Source organism: Lycium barbarum, chromosome 9 (assembly GCF_019175385.1).
Source record: "Lycium barbarum isolate Lr01 chromosome 9, ASM1917538v2, whole genome shotgun sequence".
Lineage (NCBI taxonomy): Eukaryota > Viridiplantae > Streptophyta > Magnoliopsida > Solanales > Solanaceae > Lycium > Lycium barbarum.
The window spans coordinates 9,890,514-9,917,619 of NC_083345.1; the positions used below are offsets into that span (position 1 = coordinate 9,890,514).

Genomic DNA, 27,106 nt, shown 5'->3' on the forward strand with positions numbered 1-27,106 from the left:
TTGTAAAGTTGCATCTTAAGTATATATAATATATATTTTCTTAACCAAAAAAAGTTTAATATTATATTATTTTAAATTTTATTTACTAAAAGTAACTTATTAATTTTACTAAAATTGTCTTCATTTGTCGCCTCATTAATTACAAACGTGTAAGGATCGGAGCATTCTTCTTCCAAAAGTGCTATCTGAATTTCTATAAGCATGTCATGTGGTTAATTATGACGAGCTTTGATCATTTTAATATTTCTTTAATGACTTCGCACGACTAATTTCAAAACATAAAATATTAATAATAGTTCATATCCTGATTATGTATGTATGAAGAGATATTAAATGAGCTAAAAAGAGAGTGGCAAAAATATGTTTGATTTGATCATGATAGACGTGAAGGATATAGTAGGATATAAATCACCAAAAACGTTGTCGACCAATTGAGAAATGCTTACAGAATCAACCAAAACCGGAATTCAGGATATGCTTCAATTCCTAGACGAATTTTTGAATATATATAAAAAGGATTTGAAACAAATTAATAATCAGATTATTCTCATCAGGAGTAAGCTATTAGATGCACTATAGTATTTACCAAACATTAGGCATATAAAAAAGAAATATAGAACAAAAAACATTCCAAAATAGTAACAGAAGACTCTAACATATTTTAGTAATTCCTAGAAGTAAAGAAGATCATCTCCGCAGATAATCACTCCAATTATTTGTAATTTATGATCAATTCACGCACAATCAGTTACTATAATGTGATAAAAATATTTCACGATGCTTACAGACCAATAGACATAATTATATATATTTCTAAATGATTAAATTATGACATACATGACAATTATAGAACTTTGAGGTAAATGAAAAATGTTTAGGCTCCAAAACCTTAGGATTCATTTCTCTTAGATGCAGTAACTTGGATCACCTCTCAAATATAGAATATGTCATAAAATATACGCTAATTTGGTCGATAATAGGCGTTTTACTTGTAGCTTCTCCCTATAGTCCGCCTGGCATGTAAAAGGTCTTGAAGGAGTGATAATTATGCGTTGATTTCAATATAAGAGGCAAATGGTAAACTTAGATTAACAGATGGTTAATAAGTAAAACTAATAGAGTTTAAATAAAAAAGGTTGTATTTGGATGATCCAACAGGGTCAACCATTTGGAATAAGAAATATCATGTACTAATGTTCGAGTTCAGAACCAGGAATAAAAAGTGCACGAGATCTTGTAGCACTTAGCCACTTACAAATGAGATCTTATCGGATAATTTACCATTTTTAGGCAGTAATAATAGTAAAGAACCGATGACTTACTTTTTCTAAATGATGAGGTGGATCAAAATGCGTCCAGAAAGATTATTGAACAAAGAAATACACATGATGAATTCTACGTAATGAAATAATATTAGTATGAGTTATTGCAAATATAAATTCTGTTTCGTATATGTAAACCGTCCTTAAAGAAAGCCAAGTAAACATGTCTCATTCGAGAGGCAAATAATTTGCAGTACGCAGTTCTATGAAGCTTCATATATAGGACATACATACTACCATATTAACGGCTGAAAGTTCAGATTCTCCACATAAAGAATATTGTTCACATGCACCAAATATGAAACTGAATTAAAAAAAAATAAAAAATTATGACTTTACAAATACAAACTCAAATATCCCACCTCGAGTGAAAACTGTGTACTCGTCTTCAAACGTTTTGCACCGTCCAATTGTCAACTAATAGCATGCTGGCATTCCAAGTGTCTTGGATCGTCTACGACTTCGTGTATGATTCTGAACCATATTGTTTGACAAATGGTTTGAAACCACTAAGAAAAAACGTACGTACAATTAAAATTTGTGTCGAATAGACAAATCTTTTACTTCACTTGTTTTATCTGTATCAAATCTTTTACTTCACTTGTTTTATCTGTATCTTAATTTGACTGAACGAAAAGTTAATTCAAAGCTATTTTTTAAAGGAAATTTTATAATCTTAAACTAAAAGTGATAACGCATTAATTAGAATATCTTTCGAATCTTGCCGTCTTAAACTTGCAATGCTATTCCTATAAGGGGTGCATGAACAATATTTAAAAAATATTGGCATTAAAAGCTTAAAAATATAAAAGCGATATTATTTTTTCAAGAGATTAAAAAAGAAATTAAGATACATAAATCCAGATAGAGGGAGTATGAACAAGAATCATCTAGTGGTGACTGGTGAGCTGCCCCTTATGATTCTTGAACACAAAACTTAAAATGTCGCATTTTGGGTCAAACCTACCACTTCCCCTCGAGTGTTTTGCATCGTCCATTAGTAAACAACACATGTTCAAAACAAAAAACAAAAAAAATTGGCAGTCTAAAAAAAAAAAAAAAAGACCTTGTCATAAAGCAAAAGGAAAAAGAAAGAGTCGTACACTCGTACTCACAACGTGTTGAACTATTAATATGCACTCAAATTCAACTAATAAATTTTTATTCTACTATCGAGTATATATGCCTCAATTTCAAGCAAATTGTAATTAAGCATATGAATCATCATTGTTGTATGATTGTTTTATTGAAGCTTGTGTTGGTCCAACAATATTAAAAAAAAAACTCATATCAAAAGTTCGGGAATATAAAGTTCTGATGAGACCAAAAAGACTCTTATCGAACACAGGAAAATAAAATTTTGTTCTATTTAGAGTAATTTACTGTCTTTTTTCATTTAGGTGGTTCAATAAATTCATTATTAATTAAATTTTCTAAAAAAATGTTCAAGCTCCAAAATTGAGAATCACAATTCGTGTTCATTAAAAGACTTTTAAAAATTCAATTAATAAACGACCACCACTTGGCATATGGATGTTCAAATTGCAATGGTGGTGTCCCCACACGGAGAAAAAGAACCACTAGAATAGAAGATACAGATCTCCAAACAGATGGGATAAATAGAATCTTACTCCTATTATTCAAGTAAAATGCAAAAATCAAAGTCCAACAAAAAAATCAAAGCCAGCAAGTGCAATTGTGTGGCTCTCAATATGCCTCTTCACTACCACTCAATATAAACAACCAAACTAAGGCTAAAAATTTTACAACCACCCCTCCTTCATAAACCACAAAAAAATAATCTTATAACATAAGCTCAAAAACACACCACAATAACAACAAAGAATCCCGTAGCTCCATTATCACTTGTTCCTTCAATAATCAAGAATATAATAGTACTTCAAAAAAAGTTGAAATTCTTTTTTCCAATGGCAATTACAACTGCAATTGCAACTACATCCTTTTCTTCATGTGTTGGTGGTGAAGATTATGGGATGCTTATTAGGAAAGTGCAACCAGTGAATGTTAGAATGGGGAAGGCAGTGAGATCAAGGCCAATGATGGGGAATGTTAATGAAGGGAAAGGACTATTTGCACCAATTGTTGTTGTGACTAGGAATATTGTTGGCAAGAAAAGATTCAACCAACTAAGGGGCAAAGCTATTGCTTTACACTCTCAGGTAATCATCACTTATTAGTACTATTTTACTTGGAAACTGTAACTGCCGACCGGCATAGATATCGAATAATTTTGTCCTCCCACCAGTATTGCGTTGACCAGAAATTACCTAACGTCTTTTTGTCTCTGTTAAGATTTTGATCTTCTATTATTTTTCACCCACTTCATTGATTACTAGACCACGTCCTTGTGTGCACTAAGTCACTAACTAATATTTTAAATTTATGTCATCTTTTTCTTCTTGTTTATGTAGTTGTAGAACTTGGGCAGATGTATTTTTGGCGTTGGTCTTTCTTAAGTATTGATGTGATTGAATGCTCTATCAAAGTTCTAATTTGGAGATAAGTCAGTAAAAATATCACAATTGTTTGGTAAAAACTGGTAAAAAGTATAAATTAATATCAAGATTTAAACACAATTTCGTGTGATGTTCAAATTGAAAACTAAATATATAGTTTTCAGATCCTTAAAGTTCTGTATTAGTTTGAATGCATTTGAAACAAGGGTTCAAACAAACTATTTTTAAGTTTTGTATTACCAATTCAAAATTGTTTTGGAATATCCAAATGGGTCGTGTCAATGGATTTCAAGCTTTTTCTCCTCGCTAGATTAAACTGTTAATTTCTTTGGAAGAAAAATAGAAGAATTATACAACGCCCATTCATTCCATGAACATCAGATTATCATATCGAAGAGATTTTTTACTTTCTTATAAGCACTTTAGCTAGAAACAACTTTCTATACCTGAATATGCTAAACACTGATGGAGTCAGAAATTTCACTAAAGAGATTTAAAATATAAAGAAGTAAACAGACGAAGAAGCAAGGTCATTCTACATCTGATATATATACATAAAAGTAATTTTGACCTAGTATTTATAGTGTAATTTTCCGATGAATGGAGTTTAGATGAACCCCTTGCACCCCTAGCTCCGCTCCTGTATGTCAGAAAAGTGAAAGTATCTAGTAGTATTATCATTTTCTACAAGCTATAGTACTAAAAAAGAATTCTGTTTTATGGTATTTGTTTTCAGGTAATCACAGAATTCTGCAAGTCAATAGGAGCAGATCAGAAGCAAAGGCAAGGATTGATCCGATTGGCAAAGAAGAATGGTGAAAGACTTGGATTTCTTGCTTGATGCTCTTTATATATGGTGTCCCATACCATTGCCAATGGAAAATGTGTTATGATCAAATAGCTATAGCTTTGTGTACTTGAGACAAATCAATCAGATACAACTTAATTATCTGTACTATTCAAACATATACGATATGCTTTGTAGTCTAGGTATGCTTTCTTGTTTCAACATTTGTATTTGTATCCGTATTCATCGTATATATTAACCCCTTTAAGGAAATATAACGAAGTACAAGAGAAATTTTCGAAAAGAAGAAATACATCTTCATGAAAAGTCATGATAATAAGATTTTAATTTTGAACTTCGTACTCCAAATTGCCAAGTACTATCATATTTGAAAGGATCCTTCTTGTTACTATTTTGCATCCCTCAAATTCCTCTTCCACAAGGCACAAGTTGAAAGGTGCAAAGTGCAAACCAAAAGCCCATCAATATTTGGAACTTTGAATCGTCATGTCACATGTGGAAGAATAGTCTAAGTTTACGGATGTAACAAACATATTTCCTCTCATCTATTTATGTTCAGTGTACAGAATTACACGATAAATGTGCGAAGAAAATAGTAGGCATCCAATGAGTTAGCGTGCAAACTGAACATCATCATTATTATTAGTATATAAAAAAGAAGTAACTAACATGGGCTTACAATCTCATGTGGATACACAAAAGTATGACCGTATCTGAGACACGATGTACTAGAGTTGTGACCATTTTAAAGTATGAAAATGTGCTTCAAATCTTTGCTAGTAACTTGGAAGTACTTTTAGCTAGTGTACGTTCGGGGTAAAAGTGATCTTTGCAAAATTACGAATCTGAATTTTTTGTCAGTCTGCTAGTTCGATCCAACATCAGCATGCAAAGTCTCCAATTACTATTATCCTCCAAATTCATTTATACCCTCACTAAAAAGGCTCAATTGCTACAATCATTTTTCTGCTTCAATCGACCTGACCTATAACTTAAACCAGTTTTTTTCTTCTTGTTCTTTTCCATACATTAAATAGCTAGCTATAAAAGAGTCCGGAACCAAATGCTCCCAAAAAAACCACTTTGAACCAAAATACCCCAACAAAAAATAATGTTACAAAACTACTTTTAGCGCAGTAATTTACTACGCTAAAGCAGTTCACGGAGACGGAGCCGTTAACTGCTTTAGCGCAGTATTTTACTGCGTTATAGAAGCAGTTAAAAAAAAAAAAATCTATAACGCAGTAAAATACTGCGTTATAGAAACAGTACCAAAAAAAAAAAAATATTGGCCAACTTTATTTTTTGCAACACTTAGTTTTTTTTCCATACTTTGACCAACGATTAGTCGTGTGTCAAGACTCCGAAACGTCAATATTTTATATAGAACCTGATATTTTTTTCTGCGTACAATAATGTAGGTTCAATACATCAAGGATACGTAAACGTTCGGATCGTCATTTCAGGGGTTGAAAAGGTGCTCGAAGTAAGTTTTATTTGTAAACTTTAGGTTTAAGTGTTCTATATACATAGACGTTCATTTTTGTTTGAAGACTTGTTGTCATTAGTTTAAGGTTTTTTATTTTTAGGGTTTAGATTTATTGAAAATAAAGTCGTTGCCAAAAGGTTTTTAACTGCTTTAGCGCAGTAATTTTTTTTTTTTTTTTGTATAGCGCAGTAAAATAGCGAGTACTAAAAAAAAAAATTTTGCAACACATAATGTGTTTTTTCATATTTTGACCAACGATTAATCGTGTGTCAAGACTCCGAAACGTCAATATTTTATATAGAACCTGATATTTTTTTCTGCGTACAATAATGTAGGCTCAATAAATCAAGGATACGTATACGTTCGGATCGTCATTTTAGGAGTTGAAAAGGTGCCCGAAGTAAATTTGTTTGAAAAAACTTAGTATTTGATTGTAAGGTTATTTTAGTCAACTTTATATGTCGAGAAAATTAGTCAGCTTTATTTTCAAAAATTGAAACCACATAAGTGAAATTGACATTCACAGCTACATTACCCCGGGATTTTTACGTTGAAATCTATTGCGTATCATCATCTTATAAGTAAATAAAACTGAAAATTTCAGGCCAATTTGGGGGAAAATTGAAATTGAATAGGATGAAAAATCAGCTCAGCCAAACCGGCGGTTTGTCCGCGTAGATCTCGAAAAAATACGCAAGTTAAAAAAAACGCGTAAAACGGACGTCCGAGCGCAAAGTTATGACTATCTAAAATTTGACCACTTTACAACTAATTTTTCTCCCTGTATTTTTTAGAATTATATTTATGTTCAAAATAAAGTTATGTCGTGATTAAAAATAACACGCTTAAATCAAAACCTTAAAAAATAAAACACTTAAACCTTAAACAAAACTTACTTCGGATACCTTTTCAACCTCTAAAACGGCGATCCGAACATTTACGTATCCTTAATGTATTTAGCCTATATTATTGTACGCAGAAAAAAATATCAGGTTTTATATAAAATATTGACGTTTCGGAGTCTTGACACACGACTAATCGTTGGTCAAAGTATGGAAAAAACACTAAGCGCTGCAAAGAAAAGATTTATTAAAATTAGATGTTGCGATCTTTTTATGGAAAAAAACACTAAGTTCCTTAAGTGTGTTATTTTTTAATGCGTAACTTTCTTTCGAATATGTTGCAAAAAAAAATAAAAAATCACGTAAATCGAACATTCGAGCGCAAAAAACCATGTATATTCGAAATAACACACTTAAATCTAAACCCTAAAAATAAAAAACTTTAAGCTAATGATAACAAGTCTTCAAACAAAAATGGACGTCTATGTATATAGAACACTTAAACCTAAAATTTACAAACAAAACTTACTCCGAGCATCTTTTCAACCCCTAAAATGACGATCCGAACGTTTACGTATCCTTGATGTATATTATTGTACGCAGAAAAAAATATCAAATTCTATATAAAATATTGACGTTTCAAAATCTTGACACACGACTAATCATTGATCAAAGTATGAAAAAAAAACACTAAGTCTTGCAAAAAATAAAGTTGGCCAATTTTTTTTTTTTTTTTTGGTACTGTTTCTATAACGCAGTATTTTACTGCGTTATAGATAAAAAAAAAAATTAACTGCTTCTATAACGCAATAAAATACTACGCCAAAGCAATTAACGGCTCCGTCTCCGTGAACTGCTTTAGCGCAGTAAATTACTACGCTAAAGGTAGTTTTGTAACAATATTTTTTGTTGGGATATTTTGGTTCAAAGTGATTTTTTTGAGGGCATTTTGGTTCCGGACTCGCTATAAAATTACTCAATCAATCGACTAGACTTTTCTTAAAAGAGGGAGGGGGGAGGGGGGGTGAAAACTCTGCAAAACTCTCATCGCCAAATTTAGAAATGGAGCAACTCTACATAAGTAACGATAAGCTGAACAAAATCTCAACACATTACATCCAAACATACATCAGTCCAAATAAATTTCAATAAACTCAAAATTTGCAGCAGACAAGTGCAAAACTGTGCTAATCATACAATTTCTGGTAAAACTTAGGGAGAGGTGTCAATCCCACACGTTAAATAAATTCACAGTGTGTATCGGCTCTTAGCTGACCTCTCCCTCTTAGAATCATCCTGCAATGACCAAAAGAAACGTTGGTTAAGAAAGAGAGAAAAATCAAGTCGAAAGAATACCTATTGAGTATGCAAGAATGGTAAGTGGTAAGGGAAGTTACATGGAAACTATAGGTTATCTTTTCAGCATCAATAATCTCCTTCCACTTCCTACCAATGCCCATCTACAACATAAAACAAACCAGTTATATATAATTTGCAAAACCATGGTGCATCAAGTGTAACATCATGCCAGAAGGCAAAGCATTTCAGACTGAACATTGTCATATGCAGACATGTTACAAGGCCAAAAGCAGGAAAGCATACGCGATTACAGATCAATACAAAAAGGAGAATCATCTGCTAAAGAGGATTGAGAAAACCTAGTGAAGCAAGGAGAACTGTGTATTGCAATGCTGTAAACGATGAATATTAATATAAGCATTTGGTATTACATGGAATAGTCCTTAAACAATGAAATACAAGTACTAATGTTGAAAACTCCATGATGCATATCTAGAGGGAAGGAGGATTCATCTTAGGGGAAGGTGGAGAGGGAGAGCCGGGGGGTACTTGAATAAATTGGAAAAGAGGATCTATTAGGATATTAAAAAAAAAAAAAAAAAAACTAAATATGAGAGTGGGAATTAAATCATCCATGAGCAAATCCATTAGTACTAATACACACAGGTGGCATGTGTGTTAAACAAAGGTGATGAGAACTGGAACTCAACTTTATTGAGCCAGCTGTCCATAACATTCAACTGCAATCCAAGAATTAACTTAAAACTACCACATATACACAGATTAGATGAATGATGCATTAGAACCGATACTTTGTACCACGTTTAACAACCAAAAATTACTCCATCCTCTCTTGTCCCAAATTAATTAAAACTATTTCCCCTTGTTGTTTCGTCCATTATGTTGCTTTTCCCAAAAGGAAGTTTGTTCCTCATACACTGAAATAATCTGTCAATATTCGGCTATAAAAGAGTAGTACTTCGACACCCACTCTTTAAATTAGAAGCCTGAATACAATAAATATCTCCACATTTCTTTTGTAATAAAACAACATTCAAGTCTTATGTAGGATAACTAAATTGAGAACGAGGAACTATAATTTAGGAAAAACATACAAATAATACCATCTTGGGTTTAGTATCACTAGACTATATTATGATACATCAAGAAAATAATTCAGGAAAACCTAACGTATATGAAACTCTCACAGCATGATGCTGGTAATTAAGCAATCAGAAGTTGCCCTTCCTCAGTTTACTACCATCAAATGACACATGTTTCACCACAGTACTACAGTTATTGCAGGATTTTTTCATATTAGTCCTAATGTTCTTCTCCCACATAATGTTAGCTGATTTGTTAAGAACTGAGGCTGTTGAGTTATATAGTTGTCTACTTGTCTTACATGGGTCATGGGAGGGCATCCAAAGGTTTAATGAAGGACAGGAGCTACTCCACTCATTGCTTTGATCTTGGGCTACTCCACCAATGACCTTAGAGTTCTAGGGTGAATGCTCAAATTGTTTGACATGGTATCAAAGCCTACCTTTCACAAAATTCATATCTCACTCTCATAAGTTGGATAGTTGTTCCACATGGGAAGTAAGGGCTTCAAAAGGAATTAATAAAAATCTTTGGTTACCTCACACAGCCTTAAGGTTTTTGGGTTGGATGCACAACTAATTCATCACACTTCTATAATCTTCATACTTCAACTTGACAATTCATAAAGACTATATTATGATACATCAAGAAAATAATTCAGGAAAACCTAACGTATATGAAACTCTCACAGCATGATGCTGGTAATTAAGCAATCAGAAGTTGCCCTTCCTCAGTTTACTACCATCAAATGACACATGTTTCACCACAGTACTACAGTTATTGCAGGATTTTTTCATATTAGTCCTAATGTTCTTCTCCCACATAATGTTAGCTGATTTGTTAAGAACTGAGGCTGTTGAGTTATATAGTTGTCTACTTGTCTTACATGGGTCATGGGAGGGCATCCAAAGGTTTAATGAAGGACAGGAGCTACTCCACTCATTGCTTTGATCTTGGGCTACTCCACCAATGACCTTAGAGTTCTAGGGTGAATGCTCAAATTGTTTGACATGGTATCAAAGCCTACCTTTCACAAAATTCATATCTCACTCTCATAAGTTGGATAGTTGTTCCACATGGGAAGTAAGGGCTTCAAAAGGAATTAATAAAAATCTTTGGTTACCTCACACAGCCTTAAGGTTTTTGGGTTGGATGCACAACTAATTCATCACACTTCTATAATCTTCATACTTCAACTTGACAATTCATAAAGATTCTTTTTTCATAGGTAAAAGATGCTAATGACCCCCCCCCCCTCCCCCCCAAACAAAAAAAAAACCACCATTTTAAATCCCATCCCACCACAACCTTAATAAAAAAATAACTACCCCTTAGTGGGTAATAAAAATTCCTGATAGTTTAAGTATGAAACTTACAAAACAGTGATAGTTTAGGAGGTTTTAGCAATTATAAAAGCCACGTGGAAGACTTCTTTTACCCCTCACGTGCCTCTAAGTGTTAACAAACACTTTGTCAACTGTGAAGCAAGGGGTTTTAACCCATGAAAGATATAGTTCATGGGGTATGAATCTTGCAAAAAACATGATAGATTAAGAGGTGTTTTTAGCCATTAACTCTTCAAAATAACCACGTTGGTGATAAGTCACTGATGAGTACAGCCTCCTAGGGAACACCTTTCAAACCTTCACACCCTTTAAGCCTTCTTACGCTCTATAGAACATCACCACAAAACAATTTAGATTCCAAGACACATTTTAAGGAGTTTTCAGAAGAGTTCAAAGCAGAAGTTGAAAATGAACCAGATTTAGATGCATACACATCCATGAACAGCGCAAAGGACAAGGGCCCCGGGCAAAGCGCTTTTTATCAGAATGCAAGAACAGAAGACAGAAAAAGATAACAAGAACAAATGCCACAGATAAAGGTTACCACTACAATACATTAAAAAAAATATATATATATATCACATCTACCAACTATGGTTAAAGAATAAGTGAAGAGAAATATTAAGGTCTTCCCTGCCAGGAAATAAAAATAATCAACAGCTTGTGATGGTTCTGATCAGGTAAATAAATTATATATTCAACTAACGGTCGGAATGGGGAAGGGCATTTTTTCTTGTTCTCAAATTTGGTGCTCAAATAAAGCCGCTTTTTCTTTTTTACCTATTTAAAAAGAAACACAGAGATAGGTCTCATATCAGCATTAAGAAAAAAGATAAACACATAACAAGACCATATTAATGGAAAATGAAAGAGGAGAGTCACCAAAATTGCTTCAAATGTATCTGTTTCTGGTATACTGGTATATCCTTTTTTTTAAAAGATTTCATATCACATTTAGGAAATAGTGGGAAAACAACTCAGATTTCAGTTCAGAAGCTATTTAACACCAAGAGAATTTGAAACTAACCTGAGCTGCTTCATTGGCGGCAGTCTTAGTCCACAAGGATAGTTTATCCTGACTCCTACGCACACTGGCAACCACTCCACATATATCTTCTGAGTCATCAAATTGTTCACCAACCAATGCCATCAGCTGTCCAAAAGAATCCCATCCAGCAAACAATATATGAGCATCTTTAGCAAGAAGACTAATCAACAAAGTGCTTTCTATGGCATAATAACTAATGAATAGAAACCAAAGAGTAAAGAATGAATTTATTACAGTTTCAAGCCACATAGTCTCAAGATTAGTCTTTCTGCTGCTCGTAACAGTCCATTTGCCACCATTGGCACACTCAGGATCTTCCCATTTGGGCTCAATCCCAGCTTTGAACAAATGAAACTCTGCATTAACAGTCAACTTGCTGGGCTTGAATATCTGATCATATAAACTGCAAAGAGGATGATCCAACACTTCAATCCACATTTAAGACAAGCTTCTACCACCTATTATTCTTTCTAAACCATAGTACCTCATTAATCAATCAAAAACAAGCCGTACAACATCCAAAGTATTAGATAAATCGCACCAAAAAATCAACATTAGGAAAATTATGAAATTTAAGATAAAAGGTGCTCCATTCGTTTAATATTACACTGCTTGACTGGACAGTGAGTTTAACATGCCGATTTCACCCATAATTATAGCAATGGTAGTTGAAGAAAATATTAAAATAATACTTCCTCAGTTTTTATTTGTTTATCTGGTTTTGACTTGACACAGAGTTTATGAAAGTAGAGGAGACTTTTGAATCTTGTGATTGTCAAGTAAGCACATGTAGAATGTACCAAAATGTGCTTTAATCTTGTGGTCATAAACATGTCACGAGGAAAGTTGGAATTAAAGAGTTGCCAAAAAAGGAAAGAGACATTCTTTGAAACAGATAAAAAAGGAAAGTATGACAAACAAATTGAATTGGAGGGAGTAATATCTTAAAGTTAGCTTTATAGAGAAAGCATCATATGCTTTGAACTGCTAAGTAAATTTGATTTCTTGAAAATTGTGAAAGTTGCATAGAACAAAACTAATAATGGAACTTAATCGAAGATATCTTCAAAGGCGCAAACTTTTTCAACATCCACAAAATAGAAACAGTGCCATATAACACGCTCCTTTTTGAGAAGATCATACATACTATTAGCCTTAGATCAACACAAATGTTGCACTATCAGAGCTCTCTTAATTGATTAATTAATCAGATGAAACAAAACACCACAAGCGCAATTGATATATCGCATTAAAAATCTAAATTCGAGCAATAGAAAGAAAAAAAAACATCCACAGAAATTTTATTTTGGTTATCAATTTGTGATACGAGCCATAGATAGGGTTTCCACAAATACCAAGCACACACCTGAATAACCATAACCAGAATATCCAGAACACATCATTTTTTTTTCCTATTATACATTTAATAGCGACGATTATTACCTCCAGAATTCCTCAACACAAATGTTGCAATATCAAAGCTATCTTAGTCAATTAATTAATCAGATTGAACAAAAAAACTCCACAAACACAATTCGATAAATCACATTAAAAATCTAAATTCAGGCAAATAGAAAAAAAATAAAAAACACGTGCACAGATATTACTAATTCATTTCGTCGTAAGTACAGATATCGATTTGTTATACAAGCCATAGATAGGGTTTCCACAACACATAAATGTTTCAACACGAAAGCTATCTTAATTGATTGATTAATCAGATGAAATAAAACTTCGAGCAAATAGCTAAAAACACGTCCATAGAAATTTCGTTTCATTAAAAATCCAAATTGGTGCTATAGGTAGGGTTTCCACAAATCTAATTAAAAATTAGGAGAAGATATGATGTTGCTAGTACCTCCAGAATTCCTCAACAGTTTCAAAAGTATATGCTTTTCTTAGAGAACTTCCCCAAGCAGCACCTTGTTTCGGTTTCGATTGGTTATCGAACCAAAACGTCCATTTTCTATCTAGCTTATGTGGCTGCTTCGCCGCCGTCTCAACCGCCGCCGTGACCGGCGGAATCTCCGTCGCCGCCGACTCTACCGGTGCCGATTCAGTTGCCATTGTTTGATTTTGCGTCAAAATATCCTCTCCTTATTTAACAGAGATGGAGAGGCGTTAAGGAAATTAGCAAGGAAGAGGGTCAGGTTATGGTGATGGAGTATTCTTTTATACGGGCCCAGTTGATTGATGTTACTGGGCCTTGTAGCTAAGAGTCTTGCAAATGTTTGATGACTGAATGGGCCGATAATTGTGCGGTTCCGCAGATGATAACCCAACAACAACACAAAAATAAAGGGCAACTTACATGAATAACTATCTTTTAGAAATAATTATTCATCGGTAGCTATCTTTTTTATATTTATAATTCGTAGCTACATTAGACATTTTTACTGTATTTGAATACACTGTTCAGTTGTATTCAACATTATCTGATGTCACATGTATTTAAATGTACTCAAGCTGTCGCGAAGTTGAATGTATTTCAACAAAATTTCAAATACATTGTGTGCATTTAAAATACATATGAAGCAAAATACATTCAGATACAAGACAAGAAGCAAAAATACATTCAGATACAACACAACCAGCCAAATACATATGAGATACAAGACATATGAGTCAAATACATATGACGAAATACACTCAAATACACTCAGCAATGAGATACAAAGGAGAAGAAGTCATGGATCCGTCTAGGCGAGATACATTTTAAAAGGAAGAATGCAATCAAAACCGATCGGATCTCTGGCGAAATACACCGCTGTATTTAACCAAAAATGAAGAACCTATTCAGTTTTTTTTTTTATAAAATACACTGTATTTAGGTAAAAAATACAGCCGCCGGAGTAAGTTCTGCTTGTTCTTCTACGACGCCGACGTGGCAGCGTCTATGACAGAAGCAATGGCGGCGGGATGTGGTGGTTGTTTGTGGTTCGTGGAGCTCCAGTTGCTCGTCGAATGAGAGCTTTGGGAGTCGTGTGAAGGAGAGGGAGAGGGGAGAGGTGTTGCTGTCGTGGTTCGTCGTCAGAGCCCTGACAGTGGGGCGGCGGCGGTTGTGTTAGTGAATAAGAAAGAGAGAGAAAGTTATTTAGGGTTTGGAGAAGATGAAAAATTTGAAATGTGTAGGGAGGGAGAATAAAGAGAGGTCTATGTATTTTGGTATAGCTATGACGGGTAACTTGAGAATTCATTGTAGCTATGAAAAGTAAATAAATTAAAAGGTAGTTATTATCAATAATTACCTCTTAGAGGTAGCTATGCCAAGTAATTATTCCAAATAATTTTATAAGTTTATTGGTATTGGAGTATCGGATTAAAGGTTGGTGAACTGATTGAAATTTTTACTTAATGGCTTAACGGTGTGGAATAAAGATTACTCAATTTCATTATCAGATAAATTATTAACCCATTAAGAAAGATTAAATATGCATTTATATCCTCCGTATATATACGTAGTTTAGAAAGTATAAGAAGTTATTAAAATATTAAACTCTAAAGAGTAGATATAGAGCCCGTTTGGATGGGCTTATAAGTTGGTCAAACCAACTTATAAGTCCTTTTTAGCTTATTGTGGTGTTTGGGTATCAACTTAAAATGCCAAATTTAAGTCAGAAAGTTCTTAAAGTCACCCAAAATTGAAAAGTTGGAAATCCTAACTTTTTTTTTGAATGGCTTAAAGCCAGTTTCGTTGACCATAAAAATTACTTTTATATCCCTTATATTTTATTTTAATTCCCAAAGTGCCCTCACAGCTAAAGCCCTAAAATTCACCCTCATTTTTTCACCAACAACGCAGCCTCCACATCTCAAGTCTCAACCGGTGTTCCAGTTACAGGTGTTAAATCTGATGATAAAAAATATAAGAACAACCGTTTCATCTTCTTTGGTTCTCTTCTGTTGTTCCTTTTTTTTTTTTTTTTTTTTTGGAGATTCTTGCTCTGTTTTCTCTTCCTCTTTTTTTCCCCGTATTTTGTTGGATTCTCTTCAGTCCTCTTGATTTTGCAATTTCATGACTTCCTTTGTTCTGTTCGACATTATTGATTAGGCGGTTTATAGCTCAAAGGTGTGGAGAAAAAAGAAGGTCCTAGGCTTAATGAATTGGCTCTGACAATAAATTTAAAGGGTTGTTAGTTGTTTGACATTTAATAAGGTTCTTGCAGCTACTTTGAGATTGTTTGGTATCTTACAATAACTGAGGATAGACTTAATACTTTATGTATGGTTTCCAGTGGAGAAAATGTGGTCAGAAAATGGCCAAAGAGAATTCATATTCACGAGCTTACTGTTTTTGCACAGGGCTGCTGGAAGAATAAGAAAAAAGCACATGTCTGAAATTATTCAATTTCATCGTGAAAATTACAATTTATTGGATAAATATATAGGAATTGGTCAGCAATTTCTGAATTGTAATGAACACTTTGGTAACATTTATAACGTGCTAAATTCACTAATAGTTTTTTTTTTTTTAAATCACACTGCTATAAGTTTTTTAAAGACTATACACGAGGACATTTTTATAAATGAACATTTTTTATAATTAGTTCTACAGAATTACCTTCACAAGAATTTATAAATGAACATCTTTTAAATCAACTTATTATGGTGTTAACAGCTTTAAGGGCATTTCAGTCATTTTGACATAAAATAAGTGCTTAACAGCACTTATTTACCAAACACATCAACAACTTATTTTCAGCATAAGTACTTTTATCCAAACACTCAACTGCTTATTTATAAAAATAACTTTCAGCACTTAAAAGTTCTAAAAGCACTTCATACATAAAAGTCACTTTTTTTAAGCCCATCCAAACGGGCTCATAGTCGCGCTTGAAATTCAAATGTTTCTAGGTAAAAACATAAAAAATGTCCTTCTACTTTGAGAAAAGGGCTAAATGTATTCTCTGTTATAAATTTGGGTCATAAATACCCCTCCTGTCATTAAAGCTTTCAAAAATACCCCTATCTTAACAGAAATCCCCAAATTTCCCAAACTAACCGGATTTCATTTTAAACCCGACCCAACTACATAAAAAACTCATATGCGAGCAACTTCTTCCCGAGCCCTACATTTGGAGCCACTAGGCACAGGAGCGGGTATAAAAATGAAATCGGGTTATTTTGAGAATTTCCGTTAAAACGGAATTATATTAGAAAACTTTAATGACGGGAGGGATATTTTTTATCCAAATTTGTAATGGAGAATGTTTTTAGCCCTTTTTTCCCCAAAATAGAGGGGTATGCATTTTTTCTTTCTTTTTTCATTTGTTTTGACTTTTCTGCTTCAGTTTTCTTTTGTTTATGTGTTTTGGTTTTGCTAGTGATAAGTGATTAGAAAGTGTTTGAATATCATACTTCAGTTATATTAGAAAGTGATGAGAAAGTTCTTGAATTTCATGCTTCACTTTACCAGATTTAGCGACGAATCTTTTGGATTTTGCTTTTTTTTTTAATTTGACTTTATTGGTTAACCGATCGTAACTGTTAAATTCAAACTGAACGAACTGATATTTTATTGGTTAGGTTAACAAATTGATATACATTTAAAAATCGATAAGTCAAACCGTTAAGCGTAAATATCCAACCGAAATAAGCGTCTGTAGCTAATAATCCTCTTTGTCGTTGTAGCCATTGCTTTTGCCTCATCCCGCTTGTAAATTTTGTTCTTTTCTCATTTTCAAATACTTTTTGGAAGAGAAGAATTTCATTCGATGCATTATTCATGTCATACGCAACCTTCATCAGCTCAACTTTAAATAAAAGTGGAATAGCTTGGGAGGCCCCTATACTTGTCCATTTTTGTCATGCAGGTGTTCGTATTTACGGGTTTGTCAACTAAACCCCTCAACTCTATCAAAACAAGTATTTTCAACCCCTCTGACACTGTGTGTAGCTCACTCGCCTTGACATGAAGGACACATCAGATCCACCTAAATAAATTAATGCCATATCATCATTTATTTTTATAAAAAATAGCTTTGGGAAAAAAAAATTATTCCTTTTTCTTACCCCCCAAACCTTTCTCTTCTCTCTCTACCCTCCCATCTCCCTCTTCCATCCACCACCAAAATCATGTCACCATCAACCTATTTCATTACGTAAAAGCTCAACAATTTGCCAGAGCCGAATGCAATTTTAAGCTCAACATTTTTCCTTGTTCTTGGATTCAAGGAAAAGATCTTCAAGAACTTTGAAAATTACTCAATCTATTAAAAAATAGAGAAACAAGCTAAATATAGACGAAACCTAGAAATTTACGAAGCTTAAATAACAATGAAATGCAGAAGAAAGTAAAGAACGAAAAACTCACCTGAAAATTGTTGATTTGTTTCTTTGTATTTTGGGTTGGTGTATAAAGAAAGTACGAGGAAGACAAAGGGAGATGAAAATTATTTTTCTCAAATATTGATTGAAGCTATGAAGGTGGTGAAAATGGGGAGGGGAGAGAAAGGGAAAAAGAAATAAGGGAGGGGATGAGGAAGAACAATAAAGGGTGGAGTGGGGCCCGTGGGGGAAGAAGAAAGAGTTTTCATATATTTTTTTTTTTGTCTTTCTATTTTTTTTTTTCATTTTTATCATTTTTTTATTTAAATTTTTATGTTCACGCTCTTTATATGCATGAAATTCATGTATTGTTCCAATTCAACCATCAAGTTGCCAAATAGGATCGGTTAACGGTCAGAGGTGTTTACAATACTCAGTTTTAAAAAGTAGACGGGTTTAATTGGCAAACTAAGATGACAAAAATGGACAAGTAGAGGGTCTCCCAAAACTATTCCGCCTTAAATAAATTATCTAAATAAGTCAAAATAATTTGAATTAATAAATAAATAAATTAATACAATTAAATTTACACAAAATTAATATTTTCTATCTCCATTTGTTTCAATTTATTTATCTTACTTTCATTTTTAGGCTGCTTTATAAAAAATTAAAAAAAAAATAAAAAAACTAATTTGACAACTCTTTAATTCAATACCCTACATAACATATTTAAAATCACAAATTAAAAAAAATATTTTGACACACAATATATATCTTTTAAGACTACAAAACCGCTCTTAATCTATCTATCTATATAGAATAGGAAAAGCAAACGCATGATGTGATTACAAGTGTCATCACCAGAAAATTCATATTTAATAAATAAAATAAATTAAAAAAGACAACAAAAATCAAAAGAAAAGACAAAAAGATAAAACAATATTAGGATGACAAGTCATCACCATAAATTTCTTATTTTAAATTTTTAAAAAAATGGTAATTCACAAAAAAAAAAAAAAAAAAAAGAGAAGATAATGCTGCATTTACATGCTTCCAAAAATCCAACAATTGCCTCGCGTTTTGATAGTTCCCACTTGCTGATAAATAATTACACTTTAACGCAAAACCTACACTACCCTAGATCATTGTTGAACTATTCTACCAGGAATGGCGGCGCCGGCCGGCGGCCACCCCCGGGACCCCTACTACAAATACTCCAATCACAAAATAACACCAACCCTAAACCTATGAACTATGCTATTGCGTTACATAATGCTTTAGAACAACAAACCCCTGAACCTTTTGAACAAAAAATTATTACTTTGTTGCATGGTGAACCAACTATGACATGGATGAAGAACGAGTTCGAAGAGTTAATAAGGCGACAAAATTTACAATTTGCTGTTGTAGCAAAATTTTCCTATGGAAGGCCAGATCTGGCGGAATTGAGGAAAATATTGCCAATCCCACTGGAAATCAAAGGAAAGTGCAATATTGGATTTTTGGAGGAACGCCACATTTTGATTTGATTGTCACCGTTAGAGGATTATGCAACATTAATGTCAAAAGCTTGGGAATTAAGGGTCAGAAATAGATATTTTCCCCTCAGATTTCTAAAATGGGATCCATGGTTCAATCCGGAGAAAGAGACAACCATAGCCATTGCCTGGATATCTTTTCCTGGACTACCAACAAATATTTTTGACAAAGAATCAATGTTTTCTTTGGCAACTGCAGTTGGTACACCACTAATGATTGACAAGGCCACAAACAATCAAACGAGACCTAGTTGTGCTAGGATTAAAGTGGAAGTCGATTTGTTGAAAAAGTAACCAAAAAGAATTCAAATCAATTGCTTGGATGAGGAGACAGGAGAATTGAGATCAAAATGGCAAAAAATTCAATATGATTATTTGCCTAAATATTGTACACACTGCAAATTGCAAGGCCATGACATACATGGCTGCTGGATTTTGTATCCGGAACACAGGCCAAAAAGAGAAGAGCAAAAAGGAGGACGACAGGATATTACAAAAAGGAAACCCAAGGAGGAAATCAATAAATCAATTGGAAAACAACCAGTTGATGACTTACAGCAACATGGGGTGTATAAAAATGGAAAACTGGTATATTAGAATTGGAATGTTGTGCAAAATAAGAAAAATAAGAAAAATGTAAAGGAGGCAACACAATCAGAAGGATAACATACTTCCAAGAATACAGTAACAACAAACAAGTTTGATACTTTGGTAGATCTAACACAGGAGATGCAAGAGAAATTAGAGAAGCAGCATACAACTAACACTAAAGATCAAAAAGAAACTTCCAAGCCTTGGGTTGAGGCATCTTTTGGCAAGAAAAGTGCTACCAGCAAGGATATAGAAAGCAACAAAGAATGGGAGAAAGGGAAGAGGACAGAGATTCACAACAAAGATAACAACAACAACGATAACCAACACAAGACAGAAACAATTGAAACACAAGCATGTGCAATCAAAGACCAACCGAAAAATTTAATGACAAAACCACAAGGTAATGAAGCAAAACAAAATAAGAAGTTGTCTACTGAAAAAGGCAACAAATAACAATAAGGGGAATGGTCTCTGAAAAGGCATAATCAAGAAAACACTCGACATAGGCCAGAAGCCATTTCTTGTGGAGGTCAGGAAAAATCCTGTCCAGGGGAAAAAAAACACTCTGAAAAAACCGCCTGATGATAATCACAATACAGATCTTTAATTATTACAACCTAGATTACCTACAGAATCAGTTACCACAGGGATATTAGCTATAGCAGATACTCAAGATGGGCAAACCGATACAACCATGAGCAAAGACAATCAAATTCATATTTTGAACAACAAGGAAGAAATAATGATGAACATAACAGGGGAAACAAAAGGCATTACAGAAGTAGAGGAAGGCAGTAAATTGCAGCAACAAGATCAACATATAATTAATGAAAATGAAGAAGAACATGAGATTGACATTGGAGATGATGAGGAAGAAGAAAGAAAAATGCTTGAAGATACTAGTAATGCAGACAGATCTCCAAAGAATACTACAAAGGCATGGAAGGAGACCAGCATCACAGACAAAGAGACAAAAGTTTACCTCCTAAAATAACAGGAGGTGTACAAACAAGGAAAGCACTTGTCAAATCCACTTCTCAATGAATTGCTTTCTCATTTGGAATATCCGATCTGCAACTACTCAACAGGCCTTTGAAAGAGTGGTGTTACTAATAGACAAAAATAATTCAATGTTATAGCCCTTATGGAGCCATTTCAACATTTTAGACACATTGATATATATAAAATGTGGCTTACTATGGAGACTACTGCTTACAATGTAAATGGGAAGATATGGATTTTTGTGGAAGAAGAATTTCAAGTGGAAATTTTGAAGGACACTGATCAATTGTTGTCCTTCAAGCTCACTTCTTTTGATGGGGAACATGAAGTTATTATAACTGTAGTTTATACTAGTACAGATAGAGGTACTAGAATTGCATTATGGGAGGACCTGTATGATATTGCTACACATATACATCTCCCATGGCTGGTAGGTGGAGATTTTAATGTGATTACAGAGGCTGATGAGAAATATAGAGGGCTTCTTGTTCAATTTGCAGAGACTGAAGACTTCAGACAATGCATTGATGTAAGTCAACTGGTGGATCTTGGTTTCACAGGGAGTATGTTCACTTGGTGGAATGGGAGATCAGATGAGGCCTGTATTTTCAAAAGATTGGACAGGTGCTTAGGGAATTAAGCTGTGCTGAACACTTACCCTAATCTGGAAGTAGAACATTTGATCAAGCAAGGGTCAAATCATTCTCCTTTATTGATAAGTCCCAAGCAGGATAGTAGACCAATCAAGAAGTCTTTCAGTTTCCTGAACTTCTGGGTGGAGCATGAGACTTTCCAGGAAGTGGTCAAAAATAACTGGGCTTCAAATTTCAGTTCTGATCTATTTTTTTTTTAACTTTCATAACAAGTTAAAAAAGGTGAGTAAAGCAATTTCCATATGGAGAAAGGAAACTTATGGAGATATATTTAGACAAATTGCTACTTTGGAGGAGGTGGTACAAATCCATGAACAGGAGTTTGAAAAACATCCCAACAACTTGAATAGACAAAGATTGCAGAAAGTGCAGGCTGAATTGATAAGATTTTATGCTATTGAAAAGAAGTTCTAGAAGCAAAAGGCAGGTATGAAATCGTTAAAAGATGGGACAGAAATACAAAAAAAATTCATGCTCATGTCTGTTATACCCCATTTTAAACGGATTAAATCGGAGTACAACATATTGGTGATTCCTATTTTGTTTAATTTAAGGAGTCGCCACCTAATTAGTTTATTGGTGAATTAGGACACCTAAATATTAACTAAGGTAAAGTTAAACTAAACCTCTGTTAATGGTCTACTCAATTAGCGTGATTCTAGGTAAGGGTTCTAGATTATCCTAAAGGGAAGGGATTAAGCATCCTTTAGAATCCATTAATTATGGTTTACCGTCCAAACTTAGGTTAATTCAAATATGGCTAAAAATGAATATTTTGAAAATACTATACTAATGTATATTTATTGAAACCTTACAAAATATGAATGCATGAGTAAAACATTAAAGTGGAAAGTAGGACATCTATTAGTTTAAATTATATAAGCATAAGAATACCAATTGTGCCATCCAAGAAAATAAAATGTAGCAAATTTATAGAAGGTTAGAACTGCTAAAAATATTTAGCCACGTATGGGAAAAAATATGGTGACTTGACTTAACAAAATTGAGAAAAAAGCAATAAAATGATTTCTGGTCAAACTTGTAAAAATGTGGTTTGATTTAAATTTAAATTTTGACTTATGAAATAAGAAATTTTTGGTGGATTAAAGCTTGGTTAAGCATGTTTATAGGATTCCATTACCGATTTAGACTACTCTATTAATTCGACGTGAATCCTAGGCGTTGAGGAGTAAAGAGTGACATAATATTAAAGCATATAACCCATACTAATTCTTCCTAAGCATCACAAAATAATAGGAGGTGGGGACCTATTTCCACTATTTTGGCTTTTACATAGCTAAGACAAGAGAAAATGATAGTTCGGGAAGAGTGACTCCGTGTCCATGCTCGGGAAGAGTCTTGCATTAAGACTCCATGTTTGCTCCAAAATGTTCATGCAAATGAAAGAGGAGAAAGAAAAAAGATTAGATAAAAATAAATAATTCTGTTAGTAAGCAAGATTGTCAAGTAACAATTATTTCAAAGTACCATGAATATTTAACATGCGCATATCTATCGTCCAGAACAAATGCGAGGTAGACCCTTTAATTCATTCTAACTACACGTGCTAATATAACTATGAGCTTAAAAGGAAGCAAACTTAGACATCATATAATCATCAATGAACAAACGTGTCCTTCAACAGCAAAGTATAGTAAATACTAGAATCATCATGATAAAGAGAAAAATTCTTTTTAAAAAAAAAAAAAAATGCTCACCCACGCAAGTTAAAAAGAAACATTCATCAAATCATGATACATGGAACACATTCAAGAGTCATCAGATTAATGTGTAAATATTTCAAGCCTTAAAATCTCTTTTACTAATATTGAAATAGCCTAAAGGATTTCAAACTTACTCAGACTTTATTTTAATAGTATCTTGTCATTCAAAAAAAAAAAAAAACGGATCTATGACATGATTTTCTAGACAAACACACGTTATTAACAAGAGAAGAAGCAAAATAATGGTTTCGGATTATTACCTTCCACGGGAGCAGTGAACGAGGCTTTGAGGTCTTAGATCCACTACTACTCCCCTAATAAAATGAGAATTAAAACCTATAAATAACTAAAGTAGATAGACAAGAGTTGAGAGATTTTTTTTGTGTTTCTCCAAACTCCCTTTTTAAAAAAAAAAAAAAAAAAAAAAGGATTTTAGCCACTGGAAAACCTGTTTTTTCAGAGAATAAACAGGGGTTTTTAGATCTGTTCCCCAAACTTTAATTTTTCAAGGGATTTTTTTTTTGACCCCTGAAAACTTTTTTTTCTTCAGAGAATAACTAGCCATTCATTTATAGGATTTGTCAAAGAAAAGAGAGAGGGAAGGAGCGGGAGAGAGAGGAGTAGGGTAGAGAGGAGCGTAGGGAGCGGGTGAAGAGGAGAGGAGCGGGGGGAGAAGGAGCAAATTTAGGGGAAAAGTAACATGCAGTCAAAAAAGATAAAGAGAAAACGTGTGGGGCCCAAAAAAAAAAAAAGGAAATCAGATGAGGGAAAGTTGGACTTTTGTCCAAAGAAAAATGGAGCACAGATTGAAAGAAAGAGACGCACGCTCTCTTTTTTTTTTTTTTTTTTTTTATTGAATAGGGAAAAGGGGTAGATAGAATTATCAAGAGTTTGCCCCTTGTAAAATAATGTTTTGACGAAATAAAAAATTATAACACGTCGTTTTAAGATACGAGCTTCAAAATGAGTCTAATATTGATATACTTCCTAGCAATATTTAAAAAAATAAATAAAAAAAATGCGGTCAAAATGAGCCGTAATTCATACGTCATTTTTAATTAATAATTTTTCTGAGTTAGACGGGGCGGGATACGTATCTTCTTTTCTAATCACGTTTGTAAAAATAAATAACTCGTAATTTCTTGTAATTGTTAATTTTTTATAAAAAAAATGATAATTAAACGTCAATTTTTGCAATTTTCTCATGATTTTTTTTTTTTTAAATTTTTTAAGGGCATCCTTACTCCGTCTTGGACTCGAAAAATTTAAAAATTAAAAGACGCGATTTATGAGGTGAAAATTGGGTGTCAACATATAATATGGCCAAAGTAAAATTATAAACTAGAAAATTTACATACAAAAATACTAATGAATTAATAATAGTGGTAACATAGACTATAAATGTACTAATTCGCATAACGACAATAACGTCTTAGTAATATTAAAATAATAACGAGATGTAATTATAAAAATACTAATACTACTAATAAGAGTAATAATAATAGTACTACAAATATAAGTAGCTATATTAGAAATGAAAATAATTACACTAATAAGTAAAAATTAATTATTAATGACTAGGAAGCGTAAAGAAATCATTTAGAGGAAAATTGGGACAAAATTGGGTGTCAACAACTTGTCCCTCTTTGACCGGGAATGATGAAAGAGTTTTCGGGCAAAGAAGTTGACGTAGTAGCCAATTTTGTCCCGACCAAACGTGTTGTCTCGAAAGGGTTTGTGGTAAAGATCTTGAAAAGGATTATGGGGTATAAAGGGAAGCCGAAAAAGTTACGGTCAAACTTCGTTTTCAAGTCGCCAACATTTTCGGGTTCTACAAGAATCGGATAGATAAGGCGATATCGATTTCAAAAATTGTCCCAGTGTCGAATTATGGAGAGACTGGGTTAGGCAATGAAGATTTTAGAGAAAAGGACATGACCGAACTTGAAAGAATTTGAAATACCTACATATCCACGGGTTTGTAGAAAATGTAGTGAGGGAGTAGATCTTAGACCTCTTGCTGACGCCCTTAACTCAACTTTTAGCAATTGCCCCAGTTCACTTGCTTGAGATTATGATCCACGAGTTGATGTGCGATGCCAACTTTAATCTTGTCATTTTCAAAAAGCCACAAGCTAAAAACAATTGTTAGTGATAAAGAAATATATGTAAATAAGACAGGGTTGAAGAAGTTTACACTTGTAACCCGCGTTTCAGAAGTTGAATCCACATCATACTTCGGAGATGAATCGGATTTATGGTTTCCACTAGAAGAAGAAATTAAGTCGATATCCACCTTTACTTTAACGAAAATTAAATCCACATCCACGCCTGTTTTTAAGGAAAGCTAAAACCACGATGATGTCCACTTTTAAGGAAGTCTAATTTATGACCACATTCAAGTCCATATGCACAAAATCCATAGTGCGTAAATAGTAATCCACGTCCTTATCCAAGAAATCCATGCCCTCATCATAAAACTCATGATGTAGAAAAATAAATTCATGTCCACATCCACAAAAATCCACTATGCACAAATATAAATCGACATCCACGTCCACATTCCACGGTACAAAAATATAAATCCACATCCACTTCCACAAACTTTAAGTGCAAAGAGATAAATCTACTTCCACATCCACAAGATCTATAATGTAAAATAAATAAATTCACGTCCACGAAATTCACTGTGCTGAAATTTAAATCCACGTCTATGCCCAAAATCCACAATGCAAAATATAAATCCACGTCCACGTCCGCATTCCACGGTACAAAAATATAAGTCCACATCCACTTCCACAAACTTTAAGAGCGAAGAGATAAATCTACATCCACGTCCACAATATCTATAATGTAGAAAAAAAAAATCATGTCCACGTCCACAAGATTCATAGCATGGAAATTTAAATCCACGTCCACTTTCACAAATTGTAAACTGCAAGAAAGATGAATCCACGTCCACGTCCACAATGTCCATAATGCAAAAAGGATAAATCCATTTCCACGTCCACATGATCTATAATGTAAAAAAATAAATCCACTTCCACGTCCACTTTAAAAATTTGTATAATGCAAGAAAGATAAATCCACGTCCACGTCCACAATGTTCATAATGCAAAAAGATAAATCCACTTCCACGTCTACATCCACAAAATCCACAGTGTGAAAATATAAATCCACGTCTATGCCAAAAATTCATCGTGCAAAACATAAATCCACATCCACTTCTACAAATTTTTATAATGTAGAAATATAAATTCACTTTCACGTCCACATCCACGAAGTCATTCGTACGAAAAATGTAAATCCACGTCCACTTTCACAAAATTTATAAAGCAAGAAAGATAAATGCGCGCCCACGTCCACAATGCTCATAATGCAGAAAATAAATCCACGTCCACATAATCCACGATATTGAAATATAAATCCATGTCCACTCTCACAATTTGTAATGTAGAAAGGTATATCCACGTTTATGTCCACATCCACAAAACCATTCGTGAAGAGATATAATTCCACATCCTAATCCATGTCCCGTTGTGACGGAAGTTAAATCTACAATTGTCCCCACGATTTAACATATGATGCAAGAT

The 27,106-nt window shown here is 33.5% G+C and overlaps 2 protein-coding genes and 1 long non-coding RNA gene across 3 annotated transcripts; 1 reads left to right on the forward strand and 2 right to left on the reverse strand.

Annotated features, from left to right (window-relative positions):
• The first annotated feature begins 2,990 nt into the window (after positions 1-2,990).
• LOC132610631 (protein PROTON GRADIENT REGULATION 5, chloroplastic) lies at positions 2,991-4,808 on the forward strand. Its single transcript, XM_060324950.1, has 2 exons — positions 2,991-3,502; positions 4,536-4,808. The coding sequence occupies exons 1-2, from the start codon at positions 3,251-3,253 to the stop codon at positions 4,638-4,640; spliced, it is 357 nt and encodes a 118-aa protein (XP_060180933.1). The 5' UTR covers positions 2,991-3,250; the 3' UTR covers positions 4,641-4,808.
• Positions 4,809-7,993: 3,185 nt separating this feature from the next.
• LOC132611368 (eukaryotic translation initiation factor) lies at positions 7,994-13,884 on the reverse strand. The gene is made up of 5 exons (XM_060325799.1): positions 13,594-13,884; positions 11,970-12,138; positions 11,715-11,840; positions 8,336-8,398; positions 7,994-8,234 (listed from the first exon to the last, which is right to left on the reverse strand). Exons 1-5 carry the CDS (start codon positions 13,800-13,802, stop codon positions 8,187-8,189), a joined length of 615 nt encoding a protein of 204 aa, XP_060181782.1. The 5' UTR covers positions 13,803-13,884; the 3' UTR covers positions 7,994-8,186.
• A 2,489-nt stretch (positions 13,885-16,373) lies between these two features.
• Positions 16,374-24,166, reverse strand: LOC132611369 (uncharacterized). Its single transcript, XR_009571607.1, has 2 exons — positions 17,748-24,166; positions 16,374-17,668 (listed from the first exon to the last, which is right to left on the reverse strand). It is a non-coding gene; the product is annotated as an uncharacterized LOC132611369 (long non-coding RNA).
• Positions 24,167-27,106: the final 2,940 nt, after the last annotated feature.

Coding starts and splice junctions, on each gene's coding strand:
- LOC132611368 (XM_060325799.1), bottom strand. CDS start 13,802: ATGGCAACTGAATCGGCACCGGTAGAGTCGGCGGCGACGGAGATTCCG. Junction 11,841..11,969: donor AGACTATGTGGCTTGAAACT/GTAATAAATTCA, acceptor TCTTTTGGACAG/CTGATGGCATTGGTTGGTGA. Junction 8,399..11,714: donor CCGCCAATGAAGCAGCTCAG/GTTAGTTTCAAA, acceptor TTTATGTTGTAG/ATGGGCATTGGTAGGAAGTG.
- LOC132610631 (XM_060324950.1), top strand. CDS start 3,251: ATGGCAATTACAACTGCAATTGCAACTACATCCTTTTCTTCATGTGTT. Junction 3,503..4,535: donor CTATTGCTTTACACTCTCAG/GTAATCATCACT, acceptor ATTTGTTTTCAG/GTAATCACAGAATTCTGCAA.